Here is a 17,154-nt window from a genome sequence, read left to right as displayed (position 1 = left end):
TAGATTTTGTGTAGGCCAGTCTCAAACTTGTATCTTCTCTTTGTGACAGATGGGGTTTAAACCCCTTCCAATTAATTTCCCTGTATTTATTTATCTGAATGTATTTTTCAAATCAAAATCAATCATTATTTATATAGCACATTTCAGACATGAATGCAACGCAATCTGTTTCACAGGAAAAAAAATAAATAAAAAAATGAAATATTTACTACAAACATAAGAGGATAAAAAAACACAAGACTAAAAAGGCAACCTAAGGAAAAGAAAAGATAAAAAGGCGTGTTATAAGATCTCTTTAAATATGTCCACTGTTTCGACCCCCCCTTAGGTTTTCTGGCAGGCTATTCCAGAGGCTGGGGGCATAGTAAGTAAAGGCTACCTCTCCATGCCTCTTGGTCCTAGGCTTTGGGATAGTTAAAAGGCCAGTGCCAGAGTATGTGAGGGACCTATTGGGTACATAACTCAAAAGCATGTCTGATTTATATTGGGGTGCACAATTGTGGATTGATTTAAAAACCAATAGAACAATCTTAAAATGTATTCTAAAACTCACTGGCACCCAGTGCAGAGACTTTTAAAATATGGTGTAATGTGTGCTCTCTGTCTGGTCTTGGTAAGTTCCTGTGCTGCAGAATTCTGAATGTTTTGCAGTTGACCAATGGCTTTCTTGGGTAGGCCAGAGAGGAGAGCATTACAGTAGTCAAGCCTGCTTGTAATAAAAGCAGAATGTCTCTGTATCAACCTGAGATAGAAACGTCCACACACGTATTTATTTAAAATGCATTAGGGTTATTATTATTGCTTGGATAACCTTATCTACTATTATGTATTGATTTATTTTCCTTCTTTATGCAGTGCTCACTGCACAGAAAGCCAAAATAATTTTCACTGAATCATCACTGTGAATCATTGTAATGTTTATATGTGTCAATTACTCCCTTAAGGGATGAGTTGTCAACTGGCGATTTGACACGAAAAAAAACATTTAATTAATTCAGTCAGTCTAAGGCTCTATGATTTTTTTAAACCGTCAAACAAAAGCTGTTGTGTATTTTTTTTGTAATGGATGTCAATCATGAATGACAGGTTCATGAATCGACAATGGCCAGAAAAGTCTAAAGCTTTCTAGCAGTTATACAATGATGGCTTTGAATGATGGAAAGTCAATTTATGGTGGCCAGAAAACTGCTCTGGCATTTACTGTCATAATTTTACCATAATCCATGGTTGACTCCCTGCCATCTTCATTATTCGACCACAGTGAAAATGGCACTCTCACCTGATTTCGGTTCCAGGGCGTCACACTGGGCATTGTAGAAGTGTACAAAGTCCTGGTGCCTCCTGACCAGCTGATCTTTGTTACCCTGGACAGAGAGGTGGCACTCCTTCAGCCTCCTCTTCAGCTCCTGCATGGACAGCAGTGTGTACACCAGCTTCCCCATCGGCCTCCTCTTAGCACCTAGGGAGCTGTGGAACATGAAGCCATAAGGAAAATCAGTTTATAACCGACTATAACATGGTCATTAGATATTAAGCCTACACAGTTATGAGCTCTGTAGTGAGACAGATATTCAGTGGTACTATTATTCCATGATGAACTACAGTGTGACGTGTTGTTGTTGCAGCTCTCAGACCTCTGGCTGGCCCAACAAGAGTCCATCATAGGGAGGGCACCACAGAGGAAGACAACATGAATGTTATAGTTAACCTAAGGCCTGATATACAGGGAGGGAGGGGGGCACTGTAAAAAAATATATATTAGAAGCCGGGAGTCACTCAGCTACCACTTGTCAGATCAGATGCATATAATTAGAGCCAGGCAACTTGGCAGCGGTGTACAGTATAAAGCTCTTTCCTATTGCTGACCTCCCTGTAAGGCCAATAAATCAATTGGGGTTTTAGCTGGGCTTTCCAAGTAATTATTTTTCGGTTCACTCTGTTCGGTCCCCTCTCCTACCACAAAAGCATAATGTAGACTAGACTTTCAAATAAGCTGCTTTTCAGATAGAAAGTCCATGACTAATTCAGGGCTGGATAAGGTTCTGCCCACATGGCATCTTTTCATCACCAAGCCACATTGAAAACTCTCCAGCTCCTATGCAGAGCTCTGTGGCAGGTCAAATGTGTTGAGGAGTATAGGAAATTCTGTAATCCATCACTCTGACATCAAGGTCCGCCACACATCAAGGGTTCCATGCTGTCACGCACACTTCCCTGCTTCTGACGGAGCCTCAGATATCACAAGCCTACATTAATCATAACGTGGAACCTTGCATTAGATTTAAGCAGAAAGGAATATTTTCAGGTTGTAGACATCAATTTCCTTAGAGGAATGAATAGTCTCCCCAAATATAAATCTAAACATGATATACAACACAGACAGAGACACATTCAAATATAAGTAAAATACCCCACCTAGAGCTAGCTTTACATCAGGGTTAATCTTGAGTGGCACAGCGGTCTAAGGCACTGCAACACAGTGCTAGAGGCGTCACTACACACCCGGGTTCGATCCCGGGCTGTATCACAACCGGCTGTGATCGGGAGTCCCATAAGGGACTGCCCAGCGCAGTCCGGGTTAGGGGAGAGTTTGGCCGGGGTAGGCCGTCATTGTAAATAAGAATTTGTTCTTAACTGACTTGCCTAGTTAAATAAAGGTTAAATAAAATAAATAAATAATACAAAATGTTATGAGAATTCTTTAAAGGGATAGTTCACTTTTTTAAATTTAAGTTTCAGCTTATTCTCTAACTTCATTAGTGTTGTTGTTTCAGGGAGGTCAAAAATAAGTTGAAACTTCCAAAAAGTTATCCACCTCTTGAACCCCTATGAGATGTGTGTCCACTAGTACCTCCTAAGGCTCTCCTTCTTCTCCCCTCGGGTCAGACAGGTGTCCAGGTGCTTGTTGATGAGCTGTTCAGAGATGCCCACAGAACACACAGGACACTCCACTGCAAAACACACACAGAAATAGGATTTAGAGACAAATACACACATAGAAAAGAAGAGACATTGACCATGTTTACATGCACTACAAAATATCCCGTTATTACTTGGGATGCTCAAGTATTCCATTTTTAAGTTGACGCATATAAACATCATATTCCGTTTACAATAACCCAAATAAGCTTGATTCCCTGTTTTGAGAAACCTGAATAAGATGCCTGGGATATGCTAATCTTAGACGGGACACTGTGGCAAGTAAACATCTCATCCAGTTTACTGTTTGCTTTTCTCGGTCTGCATAGGCTCAGTTTCACATAGTATCACCTTTGAAGTTCAGATGGGAACATGAATAATTAGAATAGTATCTGAAGTCTGGACACTGACTGTAGGCCGCCCATGTAACCTTATAATATTAACTCCTGCAGAATGAAATGTTTCTTGCAGTAAAATGACAGACCAAATGTTTGTCTCAGGAACAGGAATGGAAAAATATGATTTCATTTTTTGAGAAAATGTGAATGCACGCAATTTCTTTTCAGTGATATAAAAGCTGACAGTATTTCACTTTCAACCCTATAAAATAAGAATCCAAGACGAACGGAAATACAGTCAGAAACATGTTGGATCGTTTCACAGCTTTCATTTGCTTGAAACCGGTCAACAAAGTGATGTCATTTGAAAATGTTGCACGGAAATTGAAAAACATCTTCACTCCACGAGTGAAGGAGAAACAAAAGAGATTATTTTATCAATGTCTAGACTGTTGATGCATTCATTCAATCGATCTATAACATTCTGGTGAGCAAGTCATGTATCTATACTGAAAAAAAATATCAATGCAACATGCAACAATTTCAAAGATTTTACTGAGTTACAGTTCTCATAAGGAAATCTGTCAATTTATATAGATTCAATAGGCCCTAATCTATGGACTTCACATGAATGGGAATAAAGATATGCATCGGTTGGTTACAGATACCTTAAAAAAAAAAGGTAGGGACGTGGATCAGAAAAACAGTCAATGTCTGGTGTGAACACCATTTACGTCATGCAGCACATCTTCTTCGCATAGAGTTGATCAGGCTGTTGATTGTGGAATATTGTCCCACTCTTCTTCAATGGCTGTGCAAAGTCCCTGGATATTGGCAGGAACTGGAACATGCTGTCGTACACGTCAATCCAGAGCATCCTAAACATGCTCATTTCTGGTGAGTATGCAGGCCATGGAAGAACTGGAAATGTTTAGCTTCCAAGAATGGTTTACAGATCCTTGCGACATGGGGCCGTGAATTATCATGCTGAAACATGAGGTGATGGCGGCAAATGAATGGCATGACAATGGGCCCCAGGATCTTGTCAAATTGCCATCGATAAAATGCAATTGTGTTTGTTGTCCATAGATTATAACTGCCCATACCATAACTCCACCACCACGGGGTGCCTGCCCATACCATAACTCCACCACCACGGAGCACTCTGGTCACAATGTTGACATCAGAAAACCGCTCGCCCACACGTCTGCCATCTGCCGGGTACAGTTGAAACCGGGATTAATCCGTGAAGACCACACTTAAACCAGCGTGCCAGTGGCCATCGAAGGTGAAAATTTGCCCTCAATGCCAAACTGCAGTCATGTCAAGACCCTGGTGAAGACAACGAGGACGCAGATGAGCTTCCCTGAGACAGTTTCTGACAGCTTGTGCAAAACTTTTTTGGTCGTGCAAACCCACAGTTTCATCAGCTGTCTGGATGGCTGGTCTCAGACAATCCCACAGGTGAAGAAGCCGGATGTGGATGTCCTGGGCTGGCATGGTTACACGGGATCTGCGGTTGTGAGGCCTGTTGGACGTACTGCCAAATTCTCTAAAACAATGTTGGAGGTGGCTTATGGTAGAGAAATTAACATTAAATCATTGGCAACAGCTCTAGTGGACATTCCTGCAGTCGGCATACCAATTGCACTCTCCTTCAAAACTTGAGACCTCTGTGGCATTGTGTTGTGTGACAAAACTGCACATTTTAGAGTGGCCTTTTATTGTCCCCAGCACAAGGTGTACCTGTGTAGTGATCATGCTGTTTAATTGGTTTCTTGATATCCCACACCTGTCAGGTAGACAGATTATCTTGGCAAAGGACAATTGCTCACTAACAAGGATGTTAACACATTTTCACACAACATTTTAGAGAAACAAGCTTTTTGTGCATATGGAAAATGTTAGGGATCTTTTATTTTAGCTCAGGAAACATGGGATCAACACTTTACACTTTGTTTATATTTTTTGTTCAGTATAGTTATAGACAAATTGATTAACAAATAGCCTACCTAATATCGGAAACGATATGCAGAAAAATAAGTATATTCTGTTTTTTCATGGTTCAGCAGTGGTCGGTTGGTGCCGTTTAAGGCATTTTTAAGGCAATTTTTATTGTTTTTATGAGCATGGCCTATTACAGCATATTGGATGACTGTCATTCATATTCCATTTACCCGGCTTAATGTAACATCGATAGGTTTAGGCTAATAGATGATACTCTAATTTCCCCTATACCCATCATGAGGTTGCTACAACCTAGCCTATGAATGAATGTTTACAACGTAGATCAAGAGAAATTTGAGTAATCAAGGTGGCAGACAGTGACACATTCAATATCGCCTTGCACTCTTGCCTGCATCTAGCTGATCTAGGGTGTAGTCATTAGTCCAACAGTTGCAAACAAGAATTTATAATGAACAAATGCAGGTATGTTTATCTCCGTTCCGTTGCATAATTCCTTCTCGCAGCTACTCGCTCTCCTACTCTCACCTCTTCCATTCGCTTGTGGGCTTCAGTGCACAACAAATACATCAGCTATCTGTGACCAGGTGAAAAAACCTTTCCAAGCCAAACCTTCACATCATAACCGCTACACACATAGCCTACATTGTTGTCACCATATTAGCAGACGTCATACCCAACATAGCTACTAGAACTAAATCATTAGTAAACCCGCTACAATCATGCAGTACAGTGTACAGTCAGCAAGCAGATTAGCAGTTACACCGGCAGGCCCCGGTGGCAATAAATGATTAAAACCAAAAGCTACCAGAGTTGTATTTTTTCCACTTTCACTTAGCCAGCTAGCTAACATAGCATCCCTCTCGGTTTGCGCCTAACGGCTACACAAAGTGTATGCGCACCGCACATACAGATGGGTATTTCTCATTTCCTCTTCAGAAAGATGCAGGAAATACAAATCACTGATGAATTCTGTTCAGGTCTCATGATAAACGTGGACAAATTAATAAATGTTCAATACTTTTAGTTGATTCCCTACTAAATTCAATACATTTTTAAATATTGTTGAATTCCTTTTCATGTCTGGATTCCTTGATTCTGTCCGTGTTCTCCGTATTGCATATTTTATAGGGCCCTAATGCATGTAAACAGTTTATCCTGAATAAGACCTTAACCGGGATATGAGCTATTCGGAATACTGTGTGCATGTAAACGTGGTCATTGTGAAATGGCCACTGTTCCATGTAGCATTGAAATCATCCATCATTTTAAATTGACATGAATATTCTATGCAGCTAGTACAATGAAAAAAAGTACAACTAACATTGCTTTCCCATTTTAAGCATAGGCCCATATGCATTAGAAATACTGTGTTTTGGCAGCCAAGTCTTCCTCCAATTCTAAATGTTCTAGTGGAAAATATCATTAGTGTCTCCACACCACACACACAAGACTTCCTGGAGACTCCTTCCTGGAGACAGGCCTTACCTTTAACTACAGGCTTCATGTCCTGTGATGTGGACGGCGAGTCAGCCAGAGACGACAGCCCTGTCATGGAGATGTCCATCTTCTCAATCTTCACAGACACCAGCACCTGGGCCGGTATCTCCTCCTCCATGGGCTCCTCATTCACAGAGACCTGATGACCAGGGTCTACTTTCACAGTTTGTGTATGAAGTGATGGCGGGGCCTCTGTAGTGAGAGATGATGTGGAAGTGATTGGCCCCCTCTGGAAAAAGTGACTGAGGATGGAGCCATTCTTCTTGGGGCCCCTGGTCTGTCTGTGTGTTTTACACTTGACAGTAGAGGCTGGGGTCTCCGGGGATAATGGAGGCGAGTCGAATTGAGCTTTTGACAACTTCTGCCTGGGATAAGCAGGCGGGAGAAAAGAACATTAGAACTTTAGTGTGAGACTGAAGAAATACAATGAGTTGGTCACAACAGAGGAACAAGAGGACAGAGCTGACAAACCCTCCAGGTCTAAATAGTCTGATAAAATGCATTGACTATTCCACACAGATATGCACACCAACCAAAAATGACACACACACAGTGAGAGTGAAACAAACGCTCACTAAATTACTAAACAAAAACAGGCGCATGCAGACTCTCTAGAGAAGGAAAGGTTTGGGGCCCACTGGAAATAGGAGAGGGTTATCTGCCAATAAATGCTGCTGACAATAATGTGAGCCCCTTAACGTAAACTGCACATGTCCAATTATCTCGCACTTTCTTGCGGAGCGAGAACGAGTCGGCCAGTTGGCCACAATCTTGGAAATGTGGAAAGCAAACAAATAGAGCTGGTAGCTGCAGAGCCATTACTGGGCCATAAAGTGGAATCAATGAGGTGTGCAATGCTCTGCTTTCCATATTGAAACCCTTTTATTTGTCTTCGCTCTGAGCATTAGAGCAGGTTACAGCACACGCAAGGCAGCCAGCACCTTCACAGCACACACCATGCGGTGTAGGAAAGGCCATAAAACTCCCACTCGGACAGGTGCTCAGCTGCTCCCAGTACCTTACCCCCTGCCTCTATTAGTAAATATAAAGCCACAGGTAATATTATGTACATCCAGTCTAAATGAAATGCACTTAATGAAGAGGTGGCGGTCTGGTGGGCAGTAATATTTGACATGTATATACAGTATACTGTATATGCTCACTCCTTCAAATGCTCTCATGTCATCTGAAAAACACATCTAGTGGCAGTAACACTATCACGTAAAGCAGCCAGGGTATCAGGAGGGCATCTTGTGCTTTGAGGAGCCGAGGGCTCCACTCTCAGTGTTTACCCTCTATGATATTCTAATGAATAAAAACATTTTAAGCAAATTTTCTGCAATTCTACACATTCTGCAATGACTTATGCCATGTTAATAAGGATACCGGAGTGAGAGTGACTAACAAAATCAATGGAGGCTCCGTGAAGATCAGGGCCCCTGGGCACGTGCTCTGCATGCCCCGGGCTGTATTCAGCCATGATTACTACAAGTTTAGATAACTGGCTAGACTAACTTCGCAATCTAAAAAGTATTAGTTGACATGGCCAAGTAAGTGAATGGCAATGACTGACATAACAAGAGAAAAACTGCTGATGCACAACCAAATTTCGAAATTGCACATTGTGTATACTACTATTCTAACAGTAAATTAAGAGCCCGACTGGACATGTCACGCGATCCACCAATTACACTGACGTTTCTTTGGTTTCATGGAAAAATTCCAACATTTAGCCTAGGCTAATTTTTTATTTATTTAACCAGGTAGGCAAGTTGAGAACAAGTTCTCATTTACAATTGCGACCTGGCCAAGATAAAGCAAAGCAGTTCGACACATACAACAACATAGAGTTCCACCTGGAGTAAAACAAACATACAGTCAATAATACAGTAGAAAAATAAGTCTACATACAATGTGAGCAAATGAGGTGAGATAAGGAAGGTAAAGGCAAAAAGGCCATGGTGGCAAAGTAAATACAATATAGTAAGTAAAACACTGGAATGGTAGATTTGCAGTGGAAGAATGTGCAAAGTAGAGATAGAAATAATGGGGTGCAAAGGAGCTAAATAAATAAATAAATACAGTAGGGGGAGAGTTGTTAGTTGTTTGGGCTAAATTATAGATGGGCTATGTACAGGTGCAGTAATCTGTGAGCTGCTCTGACAGATGGTACTTAAAGCTAGTGAGAGAGATAAGTGTTTCCAGTTTCAGAGATTTTTGTAGTTCGTTCCAGTCATTGGCAGCAGAGAACTGGAAGGAAAGGAAGAATTGGTTTTGGGGGTGACCAGAGAGATATACCTGCTGGAGCGCGTGCTACAGGTGGGTGCTGCTATGGTGACGAGCGAGCTGAGATAAGGGGGGACTTTACCTAGCAGGGTCTTGTAGATGACCTGGAGCCAGTGGGTTTGGCGACGAGTATGAAGCGAGGGCCAGCCAACGAGAGCGTACAGGTCGCAGTGGTGGGTAGTATATGGGGCTTTGGTGACAAAACGGATGGCAATGTGATAGACTGCGTTCAATTTATTGAGTAGGGTATTGGAGGCTATTATAAGGCTAAGTATAAATACACACACGCAAACATTGTTTTTTCTAATGATATTAGATTGTTCATTTACCCCTTTACACCGAAGAAGTAGTGTTTATGTTTAAAAAGTATTGATTACCATGTAAGTTTCACTAATACTAAGCCCACCATGGTAGGTAGCAGATCAAAGTCAGAAATGAAAGAAGTCCCACCCTTATTCAATAGTAGAAATGCCTCTGTAGAAATGCCTCTACACAAACAGACTCCACACACTGCATGCTCCACCTAACCTCATTGCAAGCAATCTTTATGGAAATCATCAAAATCCCAATACTTGGGTTATGGGAGTCGATACAACAGCAAGCCACAAAACAAATAATAAGTATAGACTAAATGGGTACCTTTGTCATTCTTGTATGGCTTCTCTCATTCCAGCATTGGCACTGAGTCAGGAGTCAAACTTTGTAAATACTGCATATGACCAACCTGAATCTCACCTGGGTTGCCCCACTCAGATCCACTTAGTTACACTCATCCTGCATCTGCTGGACAAAACCCTGGAAGAGTCTGGGCTTTGTCATAATAAACAGCGCACCTCAGAGGGACATTGACTGACTGCCTATTGCCTTCTAATCGGAGTTACATCATAGACCTTTCCTCCACTATTCCATACATCACCCAGTAGGAACATCATTAGCCACACTTTTCAGAGGTTGAAAGATACTGAGGTTAATCTGCCAAAGTAGAGAATAGTGTAGTTAATAAAACATTAAATAATCTATTCTCTTTGTGCTTGATGACTATTCAGAGATTCTAAATTAATACAGGAAATGGAATAGATTGGAGTTAACTATATCTGTAATTAGATTAGAGAACCAATGAGTTATCTGTGTTATTGGCACAGTGGGCAGCAGTAATGCTCACCACAAGCACACACAGTTGCACAGACACACACACACACATCTATGTACCTCCATGGCCTTTAGGGAAGAGTGTCGATGTACTGCTTCCCCTATACGAGGTGTGATTTGGCATGTGTTGAGCCCAGGTCACGGAGGAAGGGATGACTTGGAGATAATCTAAGCCTACATGACAGTTTGAACTGATTGCCTGCCTGATTTACTATTCAGAGGCACAGAGCGCAGTTCCATTGTGAATAACAACGAAGAGAGGAGACCCATGGTTTGAGGCAAGAATAACCAGTTTCCCAGAGGAAAGGGCATCCTGATAGTTACTAAGAATCCAGGAGATCTGCTCCCTAAACAGGCTGTCACCAGCCACACACAGCGACCATTTACATTAAAAACAACATCCATATAGGGAGGGAAATACATTACTCTAAAGGCCAAAGGAAAGTATTCGATGCTGCTTGGTTTCTTGTTGTCATTTTGTTGACAACGCTATGCAACTGTCCAAACACAAAGTGGTAGAGAAATGGTCATAACAGCGGGCGTTAGATTAAACAGCTTATAATAAATAGCAGGCCAGGCCAGAAACGCCCCAACGGTGAGCGGGGGTCAGCGGCAGGCCTGGGAGAGAGGCCAGGATTTTGGGAGCTCATTGATCATGGATGAGCAGACCTGAAGTCACCAGAGGACCGGATAGAGTCAATACAGCCTCCTTAAAGCCGAGAGTCTAATTGCATTTCAACTGTCCCAGGATATTGATTCTAAAGTTGCCAGGCAGCTTCCTGCACACAGAGGAGAAAATGTTACCTACGACAAATAGCATCTCAAGCCCAAAGTATCAAAATAGCTCATAGTTTGCTTTTAGGGTCAGATACTTATGGCCTGCTATCAAGTATCTAGCCTAATAACAGCTTATTAAATAACTACATGATCAGTTAGATAGGCTACTCAGCAAAATGAACACATTTCAGAAAGGACAAAAAGTAGATGAGAGTCAAGACATACAGTACAAAGCAAGGACTATGCTATTTGATTGCATCTCAGACAGCAGGGAAATGAACAAATGGGTACTCTGTAAACATCCTGCTTTCTGAGGGTCCAGTCCCCCGTGGTGGTGTACCTCTCTTTCACATGCTCCCTGCTAGACAAACAGGAAATTAAAGGACAGAGGAGAGGGCAGCCACATAAGCCACTCTCTCCAAACCCGATGGCCATCTGAAATTCCTCGGTTCTAAATTAGAGCTTTCTGAGGGATGACGCCATTCAGATGATTGACGTGAGTGAGCAGCATGGTTTAAACATTGATAACAGCAGCACAGTGAGATCAAGTCTGCTGCCTGCAGCCTCAAATCCTGCCTGGGCAAAAATATAATGTTTTATGCTTACTCATAAAATACTCATAAAACAGTGGACTTATTTACTGGAAACATCCATGTGTGGAATTACTACAGAAGTTCAAATATATTTTATGTGATTGACTCAATATCATGCCATGGACATAGTCTTGTTGACAACAGCATTGCATTGTAGTGTAGTAAATAGGAAATGAGGCAATGCAAAAAAGAATATAGCTCAGGTACATTAAATAGAAATTCCCATTTGATTATAAAGGGAAATCCACAATGTAGAGGTTTATTAGTAGCAGGTAAGTAGTAAGATGTTAGATAAAAATGGTTTAAATGTTGTTTACCAGAGGGCAAATTATAATCTAGTCAATAACAGTAGCATCCCCTGACATGCATTCCTAATCTTTCACATTCATTTTTGTTTCCTGGTATTTTTATGATGTAAGCTCAAAACAACCTTGGCTTTTTTATGCTTACATCCTCTCCTGTGTTTGAGGGTATGTTTTTGGTGTACTGTAGTAAATATCCCTTCTGTCGTTTTCATTACTCCATTACTGCCATTCCCAAGGCCAAAGTATGCACAACATTGAATTGACTTGCTCTAACAGTGTTTCCTGCTACTATGGAGGGAAAAGGACATTGTTATCATTCCTTCCATTTTATCCTCAGGATTATCATTCTGAAATGACAACATTTAAAATGGCATCCTCAAACATCGGCACAAAATGTGTATTAAAAGGCAGTCCTCAAAACCAGTGTTACCCCAGTCGGTCCTGGGGCCCCCCTGGGTGCACTTTTTGGTTTAAGCCCTAGTACTACATAGCTGAATAAAATAAGAAACTCATTATTAAGCTTTATTTGAATCAGCTGTGTAGTGCTAGGACAAAAACCAAAACGTGCACCCACGGGGGCCCCAGGACCGAGTTTGGGAAACCCTGCTCAAAACAGCACTTGTGAATGGTTTTGTATACTGACTGTATAAATCATTAGGAACACCTTCTTAAATTTTGAGTTGCGCCCCCTTTTGCCCTCAGAACAGCCTCAATTTGTCAGGGTATGGACTCTACAAGGTGTCGAAAACATTCCACAGGGATGCTGGCCCATGTTGTCTCCAATGCTTCCCATAGTTGTGTCAAGTTGGCTGGATGTCCTTTGGTTGGTGGAACGTCGCTGACACACACAGGAAACTGTTGAGCGCAAAAAACCCAGCAGCGTTGCAGTTCTTGACAGACAAACCGAGGCACCTGGCACCTCCTACCATACCTCCTCTTCAAAGGCACTTAAATCTTTTGTCTTGCCCATTCACCCTCTAAATGGCACACATAAACAGTCCATGTCTCAATTATCTCAAAGCTTAAAAATCCTTTAACATGTCTCCTCCCCTTCATCTACATTGATTAAGTGGATTTAACAGGTAACATCAATAAGGATCATAGCTTCCAACTGGAATCACCAGGTATGTTTGTCATGGAAAGTTCCTAATGTTTTGTGCACTCAGTCTATATAAGTAATACACATGTATTTGCAAATAATATGCACTTTCAAGCCTTTGCTTAACATTTTTCTACACAGAAAGGAACCTGCCAGCTGGGCTTATGGTATCAGGCATACCCTCAGCCTTCAAACACTGAGCTTGGTGGCTTTTTCAAAATATACATTTTTGCGGTTTCTCTATAATGAAATGGCAGTTCATCTGTCATATAGGTAGGCACAGATGTGCTGTAAGGTGTCTAGTTGCCTGAGGAGATGCCTCTATATAATATAAGAACGAGAAATAGATACAGTATGTTTACATTTTTCTACCGGCGTATCATGTAATTATTTCATATACAATACAGGTACCTTGCAGTTTGAAAGTTTGTGACCAGGTCATCCAGTATCCGGTTGTTTCTTAGGTCCTGTTCTGTTGTAGGCTAAAATAGAGAAAAATACATGCCTGCCTGATTTTGACATATGGAAAGCTTAAACAGATTCAATTAAAAAGACAGCTTAATTGTCACAACGATGCAATGCATTCAGTACCATCAGGGATCATACTTACTGAATTACACACTGGACATTGCAACTTGTAGGACATAAATGTTCTTATGCACAAAGAGCAGACTGTAAATAGAAATGTACATAATCAGGTGTGATTATACTGTATTGTTAAGAGACAAGTGGTGCCATCTACACACCAGGCTATAGCTATAACATGGTCTTGAAAACTGACGCTGGATAGTTTGTCTGGGGACTATATCCGGTTAACTTACAGTTGTGAGAGCATTTTGTCATCACTGCGATACTCAGGAACTCAAAACAAATGGGACATCGAAGAAGGGTATCAACATTCTGCATACAGAAAGAATAGTGTCAGTTTGTTGTTCACACTACTGGATTAGCTAGCTGGCTATTATGCATCATGTTTTAAAAGGCAAAACAATAAAAGCAAGTTAGTTAGCTAACTTGCTGTCTGACGAATATTCTGTACTAACTAACGTTAGCTTGCTATCATGGAGTGTGGGCTATTTTGCGAAAATAGTAATTGTAAGAAATAGCTAGACTGTAGCTCGATGACGTCGCCGTTAGCTTGTCAATGAGGGAGTTTTGAACTAGCACTTACTTTGAGGCAAGTCAGATTTGGTGGTAAATCCGCTTCATTAAAATTGGCCATGGTGATAGTTCTCTATAAACAGTGGTTAGAAGAACGCATTTAGAAAGAAACTGGGGCTACTAGCTATGTTTCATTGTATAATACCGCGCAGATTTATTTTCATACCAAATGCACCCTTCCGGGAGGATCATGTCAATTCCTGTCTCGGTTTGCTCTTCGTGACCAATGGGCACACATAAATGTACGGGTTGGGCGGAGTAGCTCACAAACGTTTGGCCCGTTATTTTATACCACTGTCATTAGACAGAGAAAAGTTGCTATTGGTTTGACCACTGCTCCTGCCTGTACTTGTGTTCACTTCATGCATGGTTACTTATCTGTAAAGTGCTTGTCATCCAAATACTTGATATACAGAAGGTTTATGTTCCTATGGTTTGCTTCAGAAATTCCACATTACTAGAATAGAAGATAAGCCTCCTCTGTCCCATAGAGATCCTATTAAATTACTAACGGGGCTAATGCATACAAGCCTTAAAAGTTTCAGAATAGAAATATCAGCCATATTGGTTTGCCAAGAGGCACATAAGGGACTCTCAGACCATGAGAAACAAGATTATCTGGTCTGATGAAACAAAGATTGAACTCTTTGGCCTGAATGCCAAGTGTCACGTCTGGAGGAAACCTGGCACCATCCCTACGGTGAAGCATGGTGGTGGCAGCAACATTCTGTGGGGATATTTTTCAGCAGCAGGGACTGGGAGACTAGTCAGGATTGAGGGAAAGCTGAACAGAGCAAAGTACAGAGAGATCCTTGATGTAAACCTGCTCCAGAGTGCTCAGGACCTCAGACTGGGGTGAAGGTCCACCTTCCAACAGGACAATGACCCTAAGCATACAGCCAAGACGACGCAGGAGTGGCTTTGAGACAGGTCTCTGAATGTCCTTGAGTGGCCCAGATAGAGCCCGGACTTGAACCCGATCAAACGTCGCTGGAGAGACCTGAAAATAACGGTGCAGCGACACTCTCCATCCAACCTGACAGAGCTTGAGAGGATTTGCAGAGAAGAATGGGAGAAACTCCCCAAATACATGTGTGACAAGCTTGTAGCATCATACCCAAGAAATCTCAAGGCTGTAATCGCTGCCAAAGGAGCTTCAACAAAGTACTGAGTAAAGGGTCTTTATACTTGTGTGGTATTTAATTATTATAATTTTTTATTTATACATTTGCAAAAATGTCTTAACCTGTTTTTGCTTTGTTATTATTGAGTATTTAGAATGCACTGTATTTAATCTGTTACATGTGTCAAGTCTTGAAATCAGAGATAAACAAATGCACGTGGCATAATACAGTGGCAAGAACAAGTATGTGACACCCTTGGAATTACCTGGATTTCTACATAAATTGGTCAAAAAAATGTGATCTGATCTTCCTCTGTCACAACAATAGACAAACTCAGTCTACTTGAACCTTTCTTGTCTATATTGAATACTTCATTTAAACATTCACAGTGTAGGTTGGAACAAGTATGTGAACCCCTAGGCTAATTACTAATTGTTGACTTGCATAAAGCTGGAAAGGGTTACTGTCACGACTTCCGCCGAAGTCGGTTCCTCTCCTTGTTCGGGCGGCGTTTGGCGGTCGACGTCACCGACGTTCGGCGGTCGACGTCACTGGCTTTCTAGCCATCGCCAATCCACCTTTCATTTTTCCATTTGTCTTGTCTTGTTTTCCTACACACCTGGTTTCAATTCCCTCAGTAGTTAGAATTGTATACAACCCTCTGTTCCCCCCCATGTCTGTGTGTGGAATTGTTTTGTGTATGTGCACACTAGACTGGTTTGCGCTGGGTTATGTCAACCCATATTGTGTTTAGTGTTCTTAGTGCCGTGTGTTTTGTTTCCCGAAATAAAAGGCTCCTTTGGCTCCCCAACTTCTGCTCTCCTGCACCTGACTCCCTTACAGCCAGTTACGCATACGTAACAGTTACAAAAGTATCTCTAAAAGCGTTGACGTCCATCAGTCCACGATAAGACAAATTGTCTATAAATGGAGAAGGTTCAGCACTGTTGCTACTCTCCCTAGGTGTGGCTGTCCTGCAAAGATGACTGCAAGAGCACAGCGCAGAATGCTCAATGAGGTTAAGAAGAATCCTAGAGTGTCAGCTAAAGACTTACAGAAATCTCTGGAACATGCTAACATCTTTGTTGACGAGTCTACGATACGTGAAACACAAAACGAGAATGGTGTTCATGGGAGGACACCACGGAAGAAGCTACTGCTGTCCAAAAAAAGCATTGCTGCAAAATATTCTTTGGACAGATGAAACTAAAATGTAGTTGTTTGGAAGGAACACACAACACTATGTGTGGAGGAAACAAAGGCACAGCACGCCAACATCAAAATCTCATCCCAACTGTAAAATATGGTGGAGGTAGCATCATGGTTTGGGGCTGCTTTGCTGCCTCGGGGCCTGGACAGCTTGCTATCATCGACGGGAAAATAAATTCCCAAGTTTATCAGGATATTTTGCAGGAGAATGTTAGGCTATCTGTCCGCAAATTGAAGCTCAACAGAAGTTGGGTGATGCAACAGAACAACGACCCAAAACACAGAAGTAAATCAACAACAGAATGGTTTCAACAGAAGAAAATACACCTTCTGGAGTGGCCCAGTCAGAGTCCTGACCTCAACCCGATTGAGATGCTGTGGCATGACCTCGAGAGCAGTTCACACCAGACATCCCGAGCGTATTGCTGAACTGGAACAGTTTTGTAAAGAGGAATGGTACAAAATTCCTCCTGACCGATGTGCAGGTCTGATATGCAACTACAGAAAACATTTGGTTGAGGTTATTGCAGTCAAAGGAGGGTCAACCAGTAATTAAATCCAAGGGTTCATATACTTTTCCCACCCTGCACTGTGAATGTTTACATGGTGTGTTCAATAAAGACATGGAAACATATAATTGTTTGTGTGTTATTAGTTTTAGCAGACTGTGTTTGTCTATTGTTGTGACTTAGATGAAGATCAGATTACATTTTATGACCAATTTATGCA

At 41.6% G+C, this 17,154-nt stretch overlaps 1 protein-coding gene across 6 annotated transcripts in view; it reads right to left on the bottom strand.

The window, feature by feature from the left end:
- Positions 1 to 14,352, bottom strand: part of rad18 (RAD18 E3 ubiquitin protein ligase) — a 70,224-nt gene extending 55,872 nt beyond the window's left edge. For 2 of the 6 annotated variants that reach the window (XM_021569200.3, XM_090205688.1), the window contains exons 1-8: positions 14,259 to 14,341; positions 14,103 to 14,165; positions 13,753 to 13,831; positions 13,542 to 13,603; positions 13,343 to 13,413; positions 6,711 to 7,087; positions 2,852 to 2,951; positions 1,280 to 1,467 (exon numbers count right to left, since the gene is read on the bottom strand). In XM_021569200.3, the coding sequence (XP_021424875.3) occupies positions 1,280 to 1,467; positions 2,852 to 2,951; positions 6,711 to 7,087; positions 13,343 to 13,413; positions 13,542 to 13,603; positions 13,753 to 13,831; positions 14,103 to 14,153 (928 nt within the window). In that variant the 5' untranslated portion in view covers positions 14,154 to 14,165; positions 14,259 to 14,341. Of the gene's footprint in view, positions 1 to 1,279; positions 1,468 to 2,851; positions 2,952 to 6,710; positions 7,088 to 13,342; positions 13,414 to 13,541; positions 13,604 to 13,752; positions 13,832 to 14,102 lie in introns of all 6 variants that reach the window. The other 4 variants (XM_036950355.2, XM_090205689.1, XM_090205687.1 and 1 more) reach the window with 3 other exon arrangements.
- Between the last annotated feature and the right edge of the window lie 2,802 nt (positions 14,353 to 17,154).

Source organism: Oncorhynchus mykiss, chromosome 17, assembly GCF_057628025.1.
Source record: "Oncorhynchus mykiss isolate SJ-2025 chromosome 17, ASM5762802v1, whole genome shotgun sequence".
In the NCBI taxonomy this organism is placed as follows: Eukaryota; Metazoa; Chordata; class Actinopteri; order Salmoniformes; family Salmonidae; genus Oncorhynchus; species Oncorhynchus mykiss.
Note: the sequence above shows the minus strand (reverse complement) of the source record. Positions and strands in the feature narration are given on the sequence as shown.